Below are 20,029 nucleotides of genomic sequence, written 5' to 3'. Positions count from 1 at the left end.
TTGATTTTACACCGATCATGTTTATAGGGATTTTTCAAAATCACTGCAATTTTGCCAACATTCTCTGTATATTGCTGCTAAACTCATAGCTCCAGCTACACTGTGTGCGCTCATGGCTTTGGTCCAAATTTGTTATTTCGTTTACGTTTACTTTAGAAACAGAAATACATCCCTATACTCCTTTACTACAAAAATGTCTACCAAGCAGCTGATGGTACCGCACTCGTAAAAGAAAGCATGTGCTATGTTTAAATGATGGTCCAACAAGTTTTAATGTGTAGTTATCCATGATGTAAAATGATTGTCAGAATTAATAATCCTGTTAGCAGCACAGAGAAAACACTTTTATATCATTGGCTACAAGAGGATTTCTTTATCACGTAGAAAAGACTGAGACATACTGTTGAGAATGAACTTCTTTTTCTTATATTAGGATATCTCAAGGATTAAATGTGTAGTTAAACTTCTGTACAGTGCTAGAAAGTTAGAGTTTGACTAGTCTGGCACACTGATTAACTGATTAACAGTGAAACCGACTGACTTCAGCTTCTTGCAAACATAATTCTGAACAGCAGAGGGAGTAAAACTACCTCTGTAGACTTTAAGATGAGCTCTAAACTGAGACTGCTGTTCTTCTGGTTGAACAGGAACAAACACAAGGTCGATATGTTTTGGTCAAAGATTTAGTATTTATTGGTTCATAATTACAGCAGAATTTGGTGAAGAAAAGGGACTGTGCTGGTTTGGTCTAAATGCCCTAAACTATAATCTATTTGAGCTTTCATGTTAGCACTGGGGAGATCTAAGACACGACTTTCAAGATGAAGCTGAACAAGAAGTAACAAATATTCTGTGGTTTATTAAAAACGTCTACACATTTCCAAAATGGTACTAAAATCTTATTTTCCCCACATCCAAAGCAAAGCAAAGCAAAACTAAACTGCCCAATAACATGTCCTCTCGCGTACCTTCACAGGGACGTGGGAGTCTATTATGAGTACACACAGTGGTGCTCTTTACTCTATCAGGTGGTCACTGCACACCACCTTTGGCTACTCTATGCTGAATGAAAACACATGGCTGATCTCTGTGGTGACCTGTATGTACTACACTTCAGCACATTAAAAACACATTTCACTTTAAAATTAGTGTCTTCATTTTCCCTCCTTTTCTGAGAATTCTCCTTATCCCCATTTGCAAAAATGACAAGAGCCAATCTGAGTGTAAATTAAATAGAAAACATAGTTCTTTAACTCATAACAAATAACCCCTTTATTTGCATTTATTAACCATCCCAAAAAGAAAGCAAAAGTTACCATAAAACTACACATTACACCGAAGGGAAATCATCTGAAACTACAGTGAAAATAAAAACTTGCACCTGAATTAGTGGGATTTTTATCCTTAGATTACTCAAAGCATAGTATGATCTTCAGCCATGTCAAAATTATAGACAAAAGATATTTCACTAAACATACAAAAACAACTGTACTTCTCATGCTTTCACTGACCACACAGAATAGACACCACCGACTTGTGCAAAAACTACTCTGAGGTGTTACTATTGAGGCGATTGAAAGTGTGGGTTGTCCCTTTCTATAAGTCAAACCACACAATGTCTGCTCTTCTTAAGAAAGAGATACTTTGGGACAATGTTCGAAATTAGTGTTCTAAATGTTCAATGTTCTAAATCTTTTGGCAAAATGCACACAACTACATCTGGAGGAAAGAAATGCAAGGAAGATATTTTGTTTAAAAAAATCTAGACTGTGAAGCATGGAGGAGGGATCATCGTGGCTTGTAGCTGCCTTTTTGCAGTGAGGCTGTGTTGGAAGAATTTAGGTAACAATTCAAACTTATACCAGAAATTTTACTAAAGAAGTCAAGACAGCAGCTGACCTTGACTAGGAATGTCTGACTCTTGCAACAAAATAATACAAAGCAATGACAACATCACAGAATCACCGATGAATTAAAACTGGTTTGCTGGGGAGAGTTGTTCAAGTTTTCTCACAGTTGTCTCATAAGCAGCAAGAAACATCTGGTAAAGGTTGTTGGTGTTTCCAGCCGGTGTGTTCAATGAAAACATGAAAATGACTGTTTTTGTTTAGTTTGACTGTGTTCGTCTGATAATTGTAGCTCAGATAAAGAAGTAGTGGTGCAGAAATCTTGTCAGGATGTCAGACATTTTTATGCAACTCAACATGTTTTTAAAACAAATTCAATTTTCCTACTCATTTTATGTCACCAACTTAAGAAGACATTATGTGCGCTGCCAACTGAAATTATTACTTTAACAGTAAAAACACTACATTAAAAGACATTCGGGTGTCTCTCTGAGGCTGATATTTACTCCTCTTTACAGAGTAACCATGATTTAACACTTGAATGTGACATTATGCTTGAGACGTGAAAAGTTCTGGAGGCGGAGAAAACCAGCAGTGTGTGTCAGAAGCTATCCAGACTACTTAAAACATGAGTGAAGAGGAACTAATAGCACTGAAATACTTAAAACCAAACATACTTAATGAAAATCACTGACACAGCCCTAATTCATTAAAAACACTAAGATAAAGCATCAACAAAAAAGGTGAACATCCTCTATATTCACAAAAATCTCCTCAAAGTTAAATAAAAAATAAAATAGCACTTTTAAATGTACAAAAAACAGGTGTGTTTCACTTCAGGTGTGAACAGAAAATAACGTTCACATTGTGACAAACAGTGCAGGTCAGCTGAATAGATTTCAGAGTTCTTCCATCCTCGACTCAGCATCCTCCTTCATCTTTTGCTCCTGCATGCGACTGCGAGTGGAGCCTACGTGAAAACAAAAGCGATGAAAATCAGTCTAAATAGCTAAATTACAGACTATGACATGGATGGAGCCAGCATGATGTCGCACAAAGGGTTTCTGGATTTGGATTTTTCAGGAATCAACAGTCCACATATATGGTCCGGTCTACTTATATATGTACATGGGACATTTTAACATTGAGTCTATAAGGATTTACTCGTTTTCGAAGAAAGCCTCAAGTAGGGATTGGAGGAACTGTAGTTTTTGACAGACACGTTTAGCTTAATGGGGGGTGGGGGGGTTTAGCCCCTGAAGCCTTTTATTGATACAAATACTTACTCATCTCTGCAAGCTTCTGAATCAGTGTAGAATCTCCTCCAGATTTGCTGTAATTTAGATAAAATAAAGAAAGCGTTAATGAAATCATTCTTCATACTGCAGAATCATACAGTGAAAACAGAAATTTTACATATTAATTGTAGAAGCTGATCTCAAAATGAATAGCTGTTGTTTTTAAGTAGTGCAGTGGCACTTTGGGGACACTGGAATGTGCTGTCGTGCATATCTGTAAATAAGTGTTCATCAAGTGATGCTAATAGCGCTTGTAATTGATTACTTAAATAATAAATATGCAGCTTAGGGCTGTTCGATATAACGATATATATCGGATGACGATATAAAAACGTCTATCGTTTCATTTTACGCCATCGTTTGCTTCGTGGTGTTGCAAAATAAACTGTTTATAGCAATATTTTTTCATCGTTTTGATGGTTACTGTAGTGGCTATATTAATTTCTTAAAGTTCTCTCTTTCTCTTATATTTAATATAACCACACTAAGGACGGACAAGCGCCTGTTTTTATGCATTGTCGTTAACAACAACGACGGTAAAACCATCACATGTCCGCTTGTTTATTTTCCACATAAACCTTTCACAATAAAGCTCAAGATCCTGTTGAGACTTTTCAAAATAAACTGAATCACATGAAATAGTATGCAGATATTTACCGATGAGAAGCAAAAAACAGCCGTCAGGTGCTAAAAAATAAACCTTAGACTCAAACGTTAAAACGGGCTTTTCCCTGCAGCACGCCGCAAAGAAAACAGCGACCGTTAAAACCTATGTCTAAAAATGTTTCATGCATTGGTAAAACACTCGACTCCAGATACACGACGCCCAGCTGGAAACACTTCAGCTACTCAAGATTCACAGAATTTACAGAAAATGTTACATTTTTGTGATTTATATCGTTATCGGACGATAAATGTTTTATATCAGGATATGAGATTTTGGTCATATCGTATAGCAGCTTATAAAGAAAAAGAAATATATGTATTAGTCTTTTAGTTTTAGCCATCTGACTATTTGCAGGGATATAAAGGAAGAACACAATAAATGTAACTATATGTCTGTGTTTTAATGCGTGCGTGACGTGAACAAGTCTCGCAGGCCACGCAAAAACCACTTGCACAGCAGGTTTGTGCCAGTAACACAACATGATGAGCAATTATTCCTTCTCCCATGAAAAAGCTGGAGTACTGCAAGAACTCACTCAAGGGAGGAAGAACAAGCAAGCAAACAAACACAGACAGGCCACATCCAGCAAAGGGAATTTGAACACAGGACATTTTCACTATGAGGCAACAGTGTTAACCACTTCACCACTGTGGTCAAACTTATGCTATATCATGCTCCCAAAATTTAGAAGTCTGACGGGGAAACTCCAACAAATGCTGAGCCTACACCTTTCAGTTGTAAAACTGACACCGTGCCTCTGGAGCGAAACCTGACACTCGTTCTTTAAAGTCAAAACAGGGTTTTGCACTGGTGAAGGCAATGTAGACCCCTAATATAGGTCAAAGAGTGTGTTCTTGTGGGACGATGTTGGACAATGTTTGACAATATATTTGACAATTGCCCATTATACTTGCTGCACTGGTCAAACAGTGACGTCACTACAGCTTTGTACCATTTACGAGTACTCGGTGCAGTGCTGTACGTAATAACAGATGTCGCCACTGAGACAAAACCACATCAGCACTGGTATGGGAGAAGTCATCAAAAATGGTGACTAGAGTAAATAATTAATTAAAAATGAATTACACAATCATCTTAAACAAGCGCCATCAGCTGTGGCACCTGTTCAAGGTTACAAAAAGTGAGAGGTGAAAACCAGCAGATATATGATGTCACTTTTGTGATGTAGTGCTTTTGGTATAATGAGCCCACAGAGAGGTAGTCTGAAAAACTAAAATCTACACACAGAGTTTACTGTTTAAAGATTTGACATCTATCAAAGACCAATTATAGGCTGCTGCAACTGAATGCAATTTTATAAACTTTTCACACATATAAGGAAGCTAAAAAATGTTTTTTCTGATTTGTGTACACATGTGCAGTCCCTTTCTTTCACAGTAATTGTAAACTGTTATTTCAGTTGCTGTTCTGTCAGCTAATCATCTTTGGCTTTTAAGACAGACGAAGCCATTGGTTGGCTATTTTTCACTCTTGTGATTTTGGTGAGAGTGATGTTTTGACTTATGAAAACTACAGCCAATTAAAATAGTAAATCAGGTCTCATATGAGACGGGATAATGGTGCAAAAATGCTGTGCTGCCCCACATGATATAATATAATCTGGCACACAAGCACCATTTGTGACCAACCTGCCGTCAGCTTCATCTTGCCCGTCCACATCAAATCGTAACCTCTTCAGAGGCTTTGGCGTGGAGCCATGATCCAGAGTCCTCTTTAGGGATCGATCACTGCTGTTGACCATCTGGTTGATCTTCTGGAAGCGATTTGATGGCTGCAAATGAAGACAAAACAGAAGTAAGAGTGAGTGAGGAAACAAATAAATGGCACTGCAGCTGCTGAGAGATCAAACCAGCCCTTTGTTACACTACAGAGCAAAATGTTTTGATGCATGCTTGATAATCCAAGTAAGAAAATACGAGAAAGTTGATTTTGTACATCCAGACTAAGCAATCAGATGAACAGAATCAACTCTCTGGGTCTACAGAGCAAACTTAAGATGAACATACCCCAAATGATTCGCCGATCGATACCAGCATTCTGCAAGGGCAAAAAACCCCAATGAGCATTGTACAAAACAAACAGGCCTTCATTTCAAATCATTCTATAATATCATTCTAGTTCAGGAGTAGCGTTGTCAAAAATTATTTGACAATGAATATTATGCAGGACTTACTTGGATCGAGGGGTCATGATACCGGGAGACATGCGTGCGCTTTTCAATGGAGAGATGTAGACATTGTTGCTACCGGGCACACGCAGAGGCGAATTAGGGAACTTGTAGGGGCTGCAGGGTATTTGTGGGATTGGCGAGAGTGTCGGAGGCTAGAAAAGAAAACAGCAGCAGAAACAATGAGAGAAATTTGTAGAAATACTTTTTTTTTTTATATATATATATATGTGCATTAAAACCCCACCGTCACCAATGACTACTGCAGATGTAGCTCACCCTGGTAGAAGCATACTGCAGGATGTTTGTTTTCAGCTTCTGCATAAACACTTGGTTGTAGAAGACAATGATGGAGTCGTAGTGGCCTTCAGTGATCAACACGTGCTTGAAGGTCTGCAACATTCAAAGTGTTTTGTTACAGTTCTACATGAAACACGATTACATCAGCAAAACTTCAGCCGACTCGGTGAGTTTTTATGGAAACTGTAACAGGCTGTTTTACCTCTTGGCTGGTGTTGGCCATGTTTTTGTATGCTGTGACAATGGTCTTGAAGCGCAGATCAACGCTCTTCACTTTACATATGGCATACATGGCAGACATCATCAACTACAGGAACATACAACGTATTTAGCAGAGAAAAATAAATAAGAAAAGTGGAGGAGGGCAATAACAGGAGACGAGGGACAGAAACAAATAGTGAGAGCGACATATTTCCAGCTTACCTGATCGAGGTGACGGTCTCTCATCAGCTCGTACTCATGCTGCAGAGTGTGCTGGAACAGAGTCCATATTATGGGCTCAAACTCAGGGTGGGAGGACAGCAGGTAGGAGCAGAGCATCTTCAGCCTTGTATAGGCCAAACGGTACACTACAGAGAAACAAAACCAGAGGATTAGAGCGTCTAGTGTGATAGAATAATGAATGGAACCTCTTATCTTAATAAAAATGTAACAATAATAATATAAGAATAAAAAAAATTGCTTAATGAAAATGTGGGGACACCTGACTGTATCTGCAATACTTTAAAGAAAATATCAAACAATGTTATTTTAAACAATTGCATTAATATTTTCTCCTATTAACTTGTTATTTTTCCCATTATTTACTCCATCCATCACAACATTACTACTTTAAAAGATTACTTTATTGCTAGGCAGGACCACCACCATCAATTATTTTTGACTAGTGCAAACTCTACCAGTGACTTACATTTTTTATAGAAGAGGCTGAGAGAGTTGGACTTCAGGGGTCGTGGAGGTTGGCTGGTTGGCTGTGAGGCAGGCTGAGAGGAAGTTTGACAGCTGGACTCAGGAGGTAATACACGCAGGCCTGGGCGCATGGGGGACAAATATCTGTGCGGGAAGAGCACAGGAACCAGTTTCATATGTCAATAAACATGAAACTTTCCCCTAACCACGAACCTTAAATGGACGGGTAAAACAAAAGAAAGCTCTTCCTCAAAGCTAAAAAAAAAAATCAAAGAAAGAGGGGGGGGGCTGTGGAATTTAACAAAATATTATTGATGCTTATCTGCTCATCTATGACGTATTCATCAAGGCTGTGCTGTTTTGATTAGTCAGTAGTTTCACAACTCTTGTAAAAAGGGTTTGGTGTTCTTTCAAAATCAAAAGACAAACTGATCGAAAGCCGCGGGATGACTTACAGGTCGGCTGCGGTGTGGTTGTGCTGCAGCGGTTGACTGAAATTAGCTGGGGTCTCCACCTGCTCTGCTCCTCCGCTCTCATGTTCCTGTTTCAGAAGCTCAAATAGTGGGGAGCCCTGCAGAGACACAAACATTTACTTTATATTTAACCATTTCCATTTATATCCTGTCCATCACAACTTTCATTTTCCTTTCATTCAAGCAGGAATTTTAAAAAGGTGCAAAAAGAAATTATTTCATTTGGCAATCACATAATAATGTAATATAATAATCCTGTTAGGTTGGAGATCATGTCTTGATCAGGCAATTAGTTCCTTTTTGGGTTTTTTCCTGGTATATTAAGTAGAAGACATGTGCAGAAATGATGTTAGAGGTATTTTACATGTGAAATGTCCCTTGCAAAACAGCCAACTGATAAGTCAAATCTATACATGTATTATAAATCTGTTCCTCATTTTATGTTGACCCAAGCACACACCCTACAGTATCCTGTCTGACTCTGAATGCATTTGACTGACTCGTTAAGCTTGTTAAACAAATAATAACTTCAAATTAAAAATACATTTTCTCTAAATACCAAAGAAGAAAAAAAAAAAAAAAGCTAAATCTATGTTAACATGCACAATTCTAAATCAAGATGAAAAGACAGTGAAAGTGAAGGTTGCACGTGAATCTCAGCACGCAACCGTCACACCAGTAAAAAAGCAAACTGATATGAGCTCATACAGGGAAGTGAGGAGTGGTTTACAACTCAGCAGCTCCCACAGTAACTGCGAGTATGGACTTGTAAGTATGGCTTATGGTACATTCATGCATCATGCCTGCCACACCCCGCTTACGCCACCAACATTTCAAAAGTACATTTGGATAAGAACATTCGCTGACATCTATCAGTGGTTATCTATCCTCACAGCTGATTATCAGGTCGTAACATATTACAACACTACATAATACATTCAACTACAGATGAGTCATGCTCTTATTTTTTTTTTTTTTTAATTTAAAATACTCCAAATGACACTAGTAAGAGCACTGAAAGACAAAAACATGCACTGTGCTATTAAACAAATAAGAAAATCTCCTGATAAATGCTTTGATGTTTCGGGAAGATGATGAAAAGACCCCTATGGCAGGCAGCAAGGACAATCTAACACACACAACAAAAAACTTACTAAAACTTATCTTACTGAAATGTGAAAATTACAGAACACATTTTATTGTTCCATTATTCAAATGCTTTTTATTTGCAAAAGCAAATGAAAGACATTTGAATGGGAGGACTTTGGCCCCAGCGGTGGCTCCTCCCAGTGGTTCGACAGCCTGCTCTGTTCCCTGTGTCAGAGGCTCTGCCATCCAGGCTGCTGTGAGGTTTCTGATTTACAATCCAGCAGGAGCAGAGTGACGATCAGCACGTGCCTTTGGGACTTCAACAACACAGAGAAGAACGAGACAAGTGGAGACCCACTAAAGTGTTCACAGAGCTAAAGGGGGAAAAAAAGCACGACTCTTCTCTTTTAATACATTTGTTTTGTGAGGACGACTGAAAACAATGAAAGCTCCACTTAAATGACCATCGCTGCACATACAGGACAGCTGCCACAGCAGGACAAGTAGATGGAAAGGACTTTGGATGGTATATCAAGGAGCTGCTGTATACCTTCTTTTTTTCATGGCATAACGAACACCAACTGTGAGTAAGGAGAACCTTTTCACTCTTTCCACTGTAAGTGTACACTCTGGTTTAAAGATGGATAACAGCACGGACTGCAACAAGAGTGACAACTTCAAGTATAATCTCTACGCCTCGGTTTTCTCCATGGTGTTTGTAGTCGGACTTACCTTCAACGCGGTGGCTGTGTACATTTTTGGCTGTACGCTGAAGATACGGAATGAGACCACGACGTATATGATGAACCTCGTGGTTTCGGACTCTCTCTTTGTCCTCAGCCTGCCTTTTCGGATTGTGTACTTCATCAAACGTGACTGGCTCTTTGGAAGTGCGCTCTGTAAGATCTCCGTGGCCCTATTCTACACCAACATGTACGGCAGCATCCTCTTCCTCACCTGCATCAGTGTCGATCGTTTCCTAGCAATTGTGTATCCATTTCGGTCCCAAACAATTCGTACGAGGAAAAATGCCAAGCTGGCCTGCCTTACAGTTTGGGTGATCATTCTCTCTGGAGGTATAACCACTGGGGTCTTTTTGGACACCACTTCACCGAACAATACTAACTCGGGTTCGGTAAACTCAACGCCACAGTTTTGCTTTGAAAACTACTCAAAAAAACAATGGAAGGCTGAGCTTTCGTGGGTGGTGATGTTTATTGAGACTGCAGGCTTCCTTATCCCACTGATGTTGAATGTGTTCTGCTCTGTCATGGTGCTAAGGATACTGAGGAACCCCAAAACCATCAGCCGCGGAGGAAACCTCAACAAAGCAAAAATCCTGAGGATGGTCTTTGTGCATTTGCTCATCTTCTGCTTCTGTTTCATTCCCTACAATGTGAATCTCATCTTCTACACCTTGGTCCGCTCCAAAATCCTAAAGGGATGCTTTGCAGAACATGTTGTAAGAACCATCTACCCCATCGCTCTGTGCATAGCGGTGACCAACTGCTGCTTTGATCCAGTTGTCTACTACTTCACTTCAGAGGCCATTCAAAGCTCCATTAAACGAAAGTCTTCAGCATGGCAAAATGGTGCCAGGCTATTCGAAAGACTACAGATGGACAGCTTGCAAAGCAGCCCAAGTTCAACGCCCAAGAGTTTGACGCTGAAAAGTCTGAGACCCAAAATATTTGACAATGAGTCCACGGTCTAAAGACAGCCTGGTAATGTGAGCTACAAATTTGACTTAAGCGAGTATGGCTGACAAAACTTGATTCAAATCAGAGGACATGGGTGAAAGCAGAGTGCCTTAGAAAAACAACATAAACAAAATGGTTACTAGGGAGTCCGGCTCACCTATCGGACACAACAGAGACTTTAGACCGGAAGATAATGATTCAGTCAACAATAGGTACTAACACAAAGAAAGAACTTCTTTTACAGAGAAGACTCACCTTTAAGAAAAACCCTAATTTGACAGTGCTGAACCAGTATTACAACTCTTTACATCTACTGCCCTGTACGGTTTTCAAGTATTTGTTTTATGTGTATTGAGGTTTTTAAGAAGTTTTTAGAGAATCATGTTCTATAAAAGCTTTGATTCCCATTCTGAAAGTGAATTAAATATTTTTGTAACATTTTGAAGTGTTGTGTATTGAATTCAATACTTGTTTGATCAAGCGGTAGGTTGTGAAATACTTGGCCCTATCTTGGAAGAATTTTTTTCCCCATGTGGCTTTCACTGTTCCCAGCTAAATAAGTCATCTAGACTGGTTAGTCATATGTGTGTGGTTGACCCCTCAGTGCACAATACATTTATAAAGTTTTAAATTGTTTCATTACATGTGTTGGTAATAAATGAAAAGTGTTCCAACAAAACTGATGGTCTTTAGAAAAAGAAAAGTGGGTCAAAATGTCATCATTTCTGCATATACAACAACACTGGAACCGTAAAAAACTCAACCTACACACAATATAGATTTTCCAAGTTCCTAAAATTTGTTGGAAATCCTGAAAAACTAATTTAGACCGGATCCAGGCTCACACTGTGTGAAAACATAAGTTTCATAGCAACGATGTGTATATTTCTTCCATGCTTGTGACAAGCTGTGTGATGCAAGACTGAACACTGCACATACCTGCCGACAGCCTCAGGGTCTGTACTGACATGGTTAGACTCATCACCTCACCAGTAATGATGAGAAAGGGCTGTAAAACTAAAGCAGGCAAGAAACAACTTGCCTCTTGAGGGAAAGGGTAATAAAACAGTCTAGAGGGGGTTTTTGTAGAGCAGTATTTGGTCAGATCATTGTATGCTGATCAACTTCCCAAAAAGATAAACAAATTTTATACAAACCATAAGAAAAGTTCTGCACATTACAGCACAAGAACATATTACAAATACAAATAATAAAACTTTGTATGCACTCACAGGGATTTTTAATTTTTATGTGTTCATGGACTGACACGCAAGTGGCATTACTGCTTACAGCCCCTTGTTTCAGTGAATTATTGCTTTTACTTTATGAGCTACAGTTTATGATTAACTCTAGTCACTCACATAAGTTCATAACAAGGTGTTGTAAACAAGGTGTTGTAAAACGCTTTGAGTGTCTAGAAAAGCGCTATATAAATGCAATCCTACCAGAACGCCTACAAAAAACCCGAAAGTTAATCTGACAATTTTCAGGTCAATGAAAAAAAATTTAAATTGACATCTGACAACCTGTAGGCTAAACTAGAGATTAGAACTCTTGTATCCCTCTAAAAAACGTCATTAAAAGTAATCAGTCAGCTATAAATTAGAGGAACAGGGCGAGAGAGAGGGCGAGAGAGAGAGAGAGACCCTGATCTGTTGGTGTCTAGGTGTGAACTGCTTCAGTCAGCGGCAGATTCCCAACTGCAGCATCCTGACAAGCTAGCCACAGTTAAACACCAGCTGACTGGAAAAATACCTTTAATCACACTGACAATGCTCCCATCCTGCTACTGGTGAGTGACTAAATTCTACCTTTAAATATTCTCTTTGGTTGTGGCAACTGTAAAATTAAGTATAATCTTTTTCTCTAAATTAAGCATATTAATTGCTCAAACTTTTGCAGAAAAATTTGTAATATCCATACAGATTTAAAGATGGGGTCCTCTATTTTAAATCTGACAGGTCATCGAATTAAAAACATCTGTCTTAATAATAACGCTATGAGAAAGAGAATTTGTCACCTATTTTAATTTTGAAAAGTTATTTCCAAATTTGAATTAAAGTTAGTTTTTAGATATTAGAAATATATATATTTTTTATTCTTCTATTGATGCTCATTTTGTGACTGAATCGGTTCTTTAATGACCTACATTATAGATGAGCTGGCAAGAAAAAAAAGATAAACTTTAATCATGATCACACACAACAAACAATTGTAAAAAGCTATAATCAGACTCTGCCTTTACAACCGGAAAAATGCTCTCCTGATTGCCTATGCAGTGCAAACTTAGTTCAATTATAAAATCTCAATTAAAAAAAAAAAAAGATTGATTTTATGGGCTCTGGTAAATGTGTATTTAATCTGTCAATGTAATGAAATACATCAGTTAAGTGCTTTTTCGGTTGGCTTTATGCATGTAATGACACCAAATGTTTGCTTTGTTTCTTTACAAGCAGGAAGCTGCTGGTAAAAATTTATTGGCAAAATCAATTTGTTTTCTATATAACATACAGCGGAATATATACGGATGTGTATTCGTGTCATCTCAGCAAATTTGCATTTCAATTTAAAAAAAAAATTGTTTTGTTTGATTAAGTTTTAACTTACTACACGTTTAACTGCTCCAGCAGATCTTTCGTCACATATGCCCTCTTCAACCGATCAAACCCTCCTCCAGATATAAGACCATAACAATTTGACGTGCTGGAAGTGGTCAAATCATTTTGAGACATGGAGCAGTGGAATATGACTGATTTGACAGCCAAGCCGGTCTCACTTTTGTCTAACTGTACTGTCGATATAAGCTACCGCTTCACCTTCTACAAAGTATCCTACAGTGTCATCTTCCTGCTGGGGGTGGCCACCAACAGCCTGGTTCTGCGCAGACTGTGTCTGTCTCCCTGTACCATGAACAGCACAGCCATTTACATGGCCAGTCTATCGACGACTGACTTGTTTTTTGTCATCTCTCTACCTTTGAGAATCTACTACTACCACCAAAAGGCTCAAGCCTTGTCCTCCAAGACAGAGGACAGCCCCAGTTGGACTCTTGGGCCAGCTTACTGCCAGATCACATTCACTCTCAAATACATCAGCCTGTATGGGGGCATCTTCTTCCTGGTGTGCATTGCTGTGGACCGTTACTTTGCTGTAGTGCACCCCCTGGCATCGACACTGCGCAGGTTGCGTGCCGCACGGGTGGTGAGCGGAGGGATCTGGTGCCTGGTTCTGGGGCTCAGTGTGTGTCTGCCTGCGCTGCGGTTAGCGGCTTCTCACCAGAACAAGGCCTGTCTGCTGGATCCGTCCTCACGACACCATCGCACCCTTATCCTGTTATTCCTGGGCATAGCCCTGGGGTCATTTCTGCTGCCCACTCTTGTACTCCTCTACAGCTACTGCCGGGTGCTGAGTGTCCTTAGCAAGATGAGACACCGCTGCCGCAGCAACCGCCACGGCCATCTGCACACTCTAAGGGTTATTTACTCAGTGCTGGGTGTGTTTCTCCTGTGCTTTCTCCCCTATCACATCAACCTGCTGGGATATACTCTCACACACATGAAGCTGTTGCCACATTGTGGCCTGGCCAAGGCGACCAAGGCTATGCATCCTGTGGTCCTTTCCTTAGCCAGTTTCAACTGCTGCCTCAACCCACTCATCTACTATTTCTCCAGCAGCCCGGTGCACAGGGAGGTGCCCAGTAGTGGAGGCAGTGGTAGCCGGTGACACAAGTACTGTAAGACCTCTTTATTAACAAAAGCATTAGATTGCTTTACTGTACTTTTGTCAATTTGCAAAAAGTATCCCGTTACCTATATTTTTTTTTCCGTTATAGTGAAACCATAACCACCTTTGTGTATGTTAAAAGTGTAATCTGTTGTTGTTTTCAGTTTCCGTGTGTGTGTGCCCCACGTGTGGAGCAGTCAGAGTAAAGAAGCACTGTGAAATCATTTTATTTTTGGCAAAGCAGCTTCGTATGTTTGGGAAATGCTGACATGGAATGAGATCAGTAGTGAAAGCAGGATTTATGTAGAATCTCCTTTTATTATTCTTATTGTTGTTATTATTATTATTATTATTATTTAAGTGACTCTTAAACAGTGACAACAATCTGCTTCTTTTGGGCCAATAAATCCTAAATGATTGATATCCAAAGCGTCTCTATGTCATGTATACATCAATCTCTGTGAAATGCTGTGATATTATTGGCATCCTAGTCTAATAGCAATGAAAGATCAAACTGACCGTCCTCCATGCAAGTCTCTCCATGATGAGGTTCTCGCAGGTCTCCAGATGTTTGACGATCTCTTTGCTTAGCGTGGGGTCGGCCTTGATAAAGCTCTCGATAACTTTATAGAAATCAAAGGCGGTCAGGTTGAACACATTTAGTATCCAGGGGAAACACACATCTGTTTCGGCTGAGTCGGCTCCTCCATGGCTGTACCCTCCATTTTTGAAACTGCTCTCTAATCATGTGGAGCAAAGAACAACATTAGAATTGGTCACACGTAAAAGATGTGTAAAACTTTAATTACTGATAACAGATGACCAAAAATACAGAATACTTCATAAAGAGCTATATTATTATTCATTTATAAGAAAGTTATAGGACATGCCTCCATATGTTGCCATGACTACCTCCAAAGCACAAGCCAAAAGCGATGTGTGGAATGTGGAGTCATTCAGGAGTTTACTGGAAAGGAAATCAAATGACTCAGCTCCATGGAAGAAAGTGTGTGTCAAAACAATAGAAAGCATGCATGCAATTCCAATGCACCAACATGGATTAGAGTCATAATTCCCACTATTCTGATAAAAGTGGAGAAAAAAAAACATACCTGAAATTTTGCACAGACAGGCGCTTCTCTTCCTACGGAAAAAAAACAAAAACAAAAAAACACCCAAAAAAAATAAGACCTCAACGTTAAGATTTACCAAAAATATTTTCTTCCTAGAGTGGGATTTATCTTTTAATTGATAAAAGTTTAAATAGGATAAAAGAAAGAAAAAAGAAAACTCTTGTATAATAATTTGGTGACTGATGTCTATAAATCTTATCAGATAGATTTGAAATTAAAGGTAAACATCCAAAACAAAACAGTAAAATTCTCTTAACCCACCAGTTTAAAAAAAAGAAGGGAAAAAAAAAAAACTGTACCGATTTCAGCATTTCCTCCATTACTCTGTAATACAGTCTGACACCGAGGGTGAATCTCTGAAAGAGAAAAGCAACTCAATTCAGATAAAAACAAAAGAATATGAGGGACAACATGTTGCCATTGTTCCTCCTTTTCGTCTCCATACCTGCCTGCCGTACACTACGCAGCGTGGGCCGACCGCCTGACCGAATCTTTGACTGAACACCTGTCCAAGCGTCTCCAAGCGCTTCTGCACATCCTGCGTCGGATCCACTGTGCAGTGCTGATGAAGGGATAGCGAGAGGGAGAGAGAAAGGTATGTTTGAAAATCTGCAGTTTTATCTTTTAATTAGAGGCAAATTTCTAAAGACCCACTTTGAAATATGTAACCAAATTAGCAGATGGCTGGTCCCCACTGGAAGTGAGATCACCCCTCAGCAGTTGAATGGAGGTCATGGCAGCTCTGATGGGAGATTAGAAAAGAAAAAGAAAAAGAAAAAAATCAGACAAGGACTATAAGGTCCTTTTCAATCAAGTAAGGTTATAATCTGCATCTTAGAGATGTCATTTAAATTGCTGGCAACTTAAAGGGAAATAAACAATCATCACAGAAATGCACAAATGTACATATTGAGAGGTGAGTATCTAAACAGTGCTTAAACCCCCCCCCCCCCACAATACTGCAGAAGCAAACATGAGACCTCTGTCCTTTCCCGCTAGACAAAGAATGATAGATACAGTCAGTGAGGAACTGCTAAGTGCCCACCTGATGGGTGTCTGAGGAGGGACGAGTACTCCATCTTCATCTGACAGGTTCTTCTTTGGTGTTCTCTCCACTTGTGATCTGAATGCAGGAAAAGATTATTGAACATCTTCTTTAAGTTATTTTAAGAACTCAACATCTAAACACTGTACGCTGAAGAAAAAAGGGATTACATCTTGACTTTAGGTGCAAGAACAGTCTCGTCTCCATTGAAAAACATTCGTCCGTCAATGTCTCTGCTCTTGAGGTAGTGTTCTTCATATTGTTGGTCGACATCATTCACCTGGGTTGAAAGTCACAGCAAAAAGTAACGCGCGGTGAGGCAGAAGCCAACAGACACAGCTCTCAAAGGTTTCCGATTCAGATTACAGCTGATTGGAAGAAGGCAAAGCTTTGCTTATTCTACACCTGAACCAGACAACAGGCAAAGCAATAACCAGCGCCAAAAACTCATCGAAATCTTTGTTTTTTCCCCGAGTAACCCAGGCCTTTTGATGACAGCCTATCATGGTGACATTTGTACATTATTTATTTAAGACACCTAAGCAAAAATGCACACCATCTGCCCGTCACCGTGTTCACTATAGTCGTTTAGAGGAGTGTACCACTGTCAGCAAACAGTAGCATCCTGTCTCTGCATTATAGTGACACACTACAAAGGACCTCCTGCTTGAGTGCACATTTACCCAACACGATATACGTGAAAACAAACACATATAGGTAGCAAATAGCGCAACCAACACCTGCCAGACGTTCAAACGCTCTACAGCGGCAGAAGCGGGCAGGAAGAGATAATGAATGGAAACTCCAAATGCAGTTAGTGAGAATAAAACCAAACAGTGGAGCAGGTGTTCTGACAATGACGTCCTACCTGAGGAAAATCTGGGCTTCTTGAAAGATCCATCGACTCTAAGAAAGCCATGAAACTGGTTTGGTATACATTCTTCACCTGCAAATAAATTCACATAAATACATTTTGAGTTGTGTTTGTCCAGTAAGACTATGAGATTTTTTTTTAAAGTCTTCACACCTCTTCTGCACTGCATTCATTCTCTTTGCATAAGGTTTCGAGAAGCTGTACATCAACCTCTGGCTCCACAACTCGGGATTTAGTTTTGCTCTGGTTGCGACGAGATGTTCGTGTTGGAGGGCTCTGAATTTTGCTGATGGCTGATTCTGAGAATAAATAAATAAAACCTCAAGGAGCTTTAAACCAAACTTTCATGACAAAAAAATGGTAATTATTTGACTTTACATTTACTTATTGTACAATCTGAAGTCATAAAAACATTAAAAGCAAAGAACGTGTAAATTAAATGCTACTGAAGCTTACTGTAAAGAGGCTGCAGAAGGTCTGGAGAGCAGCGCTTGATGATTAACTCCAGCGTACAAAGAAGCAGCTGAAATGATATGACCAGGTCATCCTCCATCTGTAAGGCCCTTCCTGCACGCAGCACAGATGCAACACATGAGACGCATCGTCACAACAATTCCGATGCCTTCTTAAAACAACAAAACTTAAACCATGATTTTCCAATTCAACTATTATCTGCAGCTGAACACGAAGGAGGAAGGAAGGGTGAAAAGAAGATGACAGAGAGGCATGAAAACAATTCCATAACGTGTGTTAACAGCTTGATTCTACTTGTTCTTGTTGTTGTTAATGTATTCATAAGCTTAACCGACCTTTGGCCAACAGAAACATCGTCCAGCAAGTCCGCACGGTTTCCCTCTCCCTTGAAAATGATACACCAAATAATTAATCACGCAGCAGCATCAACCTTTCATAACAAGTGCAAAACCTCTAACACACAAGACAATAAATATCATAACATAATCAATGTCACCAACATATTTCCCACATTTAGAAGTTTGCAACTTACTTCCCATCAGACGTCAGATTGAAAATTTTCTTGCAAGTTCTGAAACAGAACAAATTTGCATTTTTTTTTTCCCATTTACACTTAAACTACAAATATTTTTACATTAATCCAATGCAATCTATTTGTATGATCACTTACTTCTCAAACCTCTGGTAAAGAGCCAGCATCACATCATACTTCTTGTCCAGCCGTGACAGTGCAGAGTTCACCTTGGTGCTTATCGTATCCAAGTTCACATCCAACTTCCTCACCAGATCTATAAATTGTTTGACGCTACAAAAGAAAAGATGGAATTAGCATCGAAGTAACTTTCATCCATCAATCTGTTTCACAAACTATCCAACTGAGAGATGAACAGTGGACCTGGAGCCTATACAGTGGGGCAAAAAAGTATTTAGTCAGCCACCGATTGTGCAAGTTCCCCCACTTAAAATGATGACAGAGGTCAGTAATTTGCACCAGAGGTACACTTCAACTGTGAGAGACAGAATGTGAAAAAAAAAAATCCATGAATCCACATGGTAGGATTTGTAAAGAATTTATTCGTAAATCAGGGTGGAAAATAAGTATTTGGTCACCTCAAACAAGGAAAATCTCTGGCTCTCACAGACCTGTAACGTCTTCTGTAAGACGCTTTTCTGTCCCCCACTCGTTACCTGTATGAATGGCACCTGTTTGAACTCATCATCTGTATAAAAGACACCTGTCCACAGCCTCAAACAGTCAGACTCCAAACTCCGCCATGGCCAAGACCAAAGAGCTTTCGAAGGACACCAGGAAAAGTATTGTAGACCTGCACCAGACTGGGAAGAGTGAATCTACAATAGGCAAGCAGCTTGGTGTGAAAAAATCTACTGTGGGAGCAATCATCAGAAAATGGAAGACATACAAGACCACTGATAATCTCCCTCGATCTGGGGCTCCACGCAAGATCTCATCCCGTGGGGTCAAAATGATCATGAGAACGGTGAGCAAAGATCCCAGAACCACACGGGGGGACCTGGTGAATGACCTGCAGAGAGCTGGGACCAAAGTAACAAAGGTCACCATCAGTAACACACTACAACGGCAGGGAATCAAATCCCGCAGTGCCAGACGTGTTCCGCTGCTGAAGCCAGTGCATGTCCAGGCCCGTCTGAAGTTTGCCAGAGAGCACATGGATGATACAGCAGAGGATTTGGAGAATGTCATGTGGTCAGATGAAACCAAAGTAGAACTTTTTGGTATAAACTCAACTCATCGTGTTTGGAGGAAGAAGAATACTGAGTTGCATCCCAAGAACACCATACCTACTGTGAAGCATGGGGGTGGAAACATCATGCTATGGGGCTGTTTTTCTGCCAAGGGGACAGGACGACTGATCCGTGTTAAGGACAGAATGAATGGGGCCATGTATCGTGAGATTTTGAGCCAAAACCTCCTTCCATCAGTGAGAACTTTGAAGATGAAACGAGGCTGGGTCTTCCAACATGACAATGATCCAAAACACACCGCCCGGGCAACAAAGGAGTGGCTCCGTAAGAAGCATTTGAAAGTCCTGGAGTGGCCTAGCCAGTCTCCAGACCTCAACCCCATAGAAAATCTGTGGCGGGAGTTGAAAGTCCGTGTTGCTCGGCGACAGCCCCAAAACATCACTGCTCTCGAGAAGATCTGCATGGAGGAATGGGCCAAAATACCAGCTACTGTGTGTGCAAACCTGGTAAAGACCTATAGTAAACGTTTGACCTCTGTTATTGCCAACAAAGGTTATGTTACAAAGTATTGAGTTGTATTTCTG

At 39.9% G+C, this 20,029-nt stretch overlaps 3 protein-coding genes across 3 annotated transcripts in view; 2 read left to right on the top strand and 1 right to left on the bottom strand.

Annotated features, from left to right (window-relative positions):
* Positions 1-669: 669 nt before the first annotated feature.
* Positions 670-20,029, bottom strand: part of rb1 (retinoblastoma 1) — a 22,000-nt gene continuing 2,640 nt past the window's right edge. The window contains exons 4-27 of the mRNA XM_004563865.5: positions 18,391-18,525; positions 18,253-18,291; positions 18,056-18,105; positions 17,703-17,813; positions 17,400-17,545; positions 17,241-17,318; positions 16,543-16,652; positions 16,373-16,450; positions 15,982-16,069; positions 15,773-15,889; positions 15,627-15,683; positions 15,307-15,338; positions 15,085-15,161; positions 14,714-14,934; positions 7,665-7,780; positions 7,211-7,353; positions 6,724-6,869; positions 6,503-6,607; positions 6,280-6,393; positions 6,007-6,155; positions 5,840-5,870; positions 5,462-5,604; positions 3,134-3,180; positions 670-2,817 (exon numbers count right to left, since the gene is read on the bottom strand). Of these exons, the coding sequence (XP_004563922.1) occupies positions 2,747-2,817; positions 3,134-3,180; positions 5,462-5,604; positions 5,840-5,870; positions 6,007-6,155; positions 6,280-6,393; positions 6,503-6,607; positions 6,724-6,869; positions 7,211-7,353; positions 7,665-7,780; positions 14,714-14,934; positions 15,085-15,161; positions 15,307-15,338; positions 15,627-15,683; positions 15,773-15,889; positions 15,982-16,069; positions 16,373-16,450; positions 16,543-16,652; positions 17,241-17,318; positions 17,400-17,545; positions 17,703-17,813; positions 18,056-18,105; positions 18,253-18,291; positions 18,391-18,525 (2,404 nt within the window). The 3' untranslated portion in view covers positions 670-2,746. The remainder of the gene's footprint in view (positions 2,818-3,133; positions 3,181-5,461; positions 5,605-5,839; positions 5,871-6,006; positions 6,156-6,279; positions 6,394-6,502; positions 6,608-6,723; positions 6,870-7,210; positions 7,354-7,664; positions 7,781-14,713; positions 14,935-15,084; positions 15,162-15,306; positions 15,339-15,626; positions 15,684-15,772; positions 15,890-15,981; positions 16,070-16,372; positions 16,451-16,542; positions 16,653-17,240; positions 17,319-17,399; positions 17,546-17,702; positions 17,814-18,055; positions 18,106-18,252; positions 18,292-18,390; positions 18,526-20,029) is intronic.
* lpar6b (lysophosphatidic acid receptor 6b) lies at positions 8,987-10,916 on the top strand. Its single transcript, XM_004563864.5, has one exon. It carries the CDS (start codon positions 9,412-9,414, stop codon positions 10,483-10,485), a length of 1,074 nt encoding a protein of 357 aa, XP_004563921.1. The 5' UTR covers positions 8,987-9,411; the 3' UTR covers positions 10,486-10,916.
* Positions 11,745-14,579, top strand: LOC143420789 (lysophosphatidic acid receptor 6). The gene has a single exon (XM_076889064.1). The coding sequence runs from the start codon at positions 13,202-13,204 to the stop codon at positions 14,192-14,194; it is 993 nt and encodes a 330-aa protein (XP_076745179.1). The 5' UTR covers positions 11,745-13,201; the 3' UTR covers positions 14,195-14,579.

The sequence above is a fragment of the Maylandia zebra genome, linkage group LG10 (genome assembly GCF_041146795.1).
Source record: "Maylandia zebra isolate NMK-2024a linkage group LG10, Mzebra_GT3a, whole genome shotgun sequence".
Taxonomy (NCBI): domain Eukaryota; kingdom Metazoa; phylum Chordata; class Actinopteri; order Cichliformes; family Cichlidae; genus Maylandia; species Maylandia zebra.
This window is presented reverse-complemented; position numbering and strand designations above follow the sequence as displayed.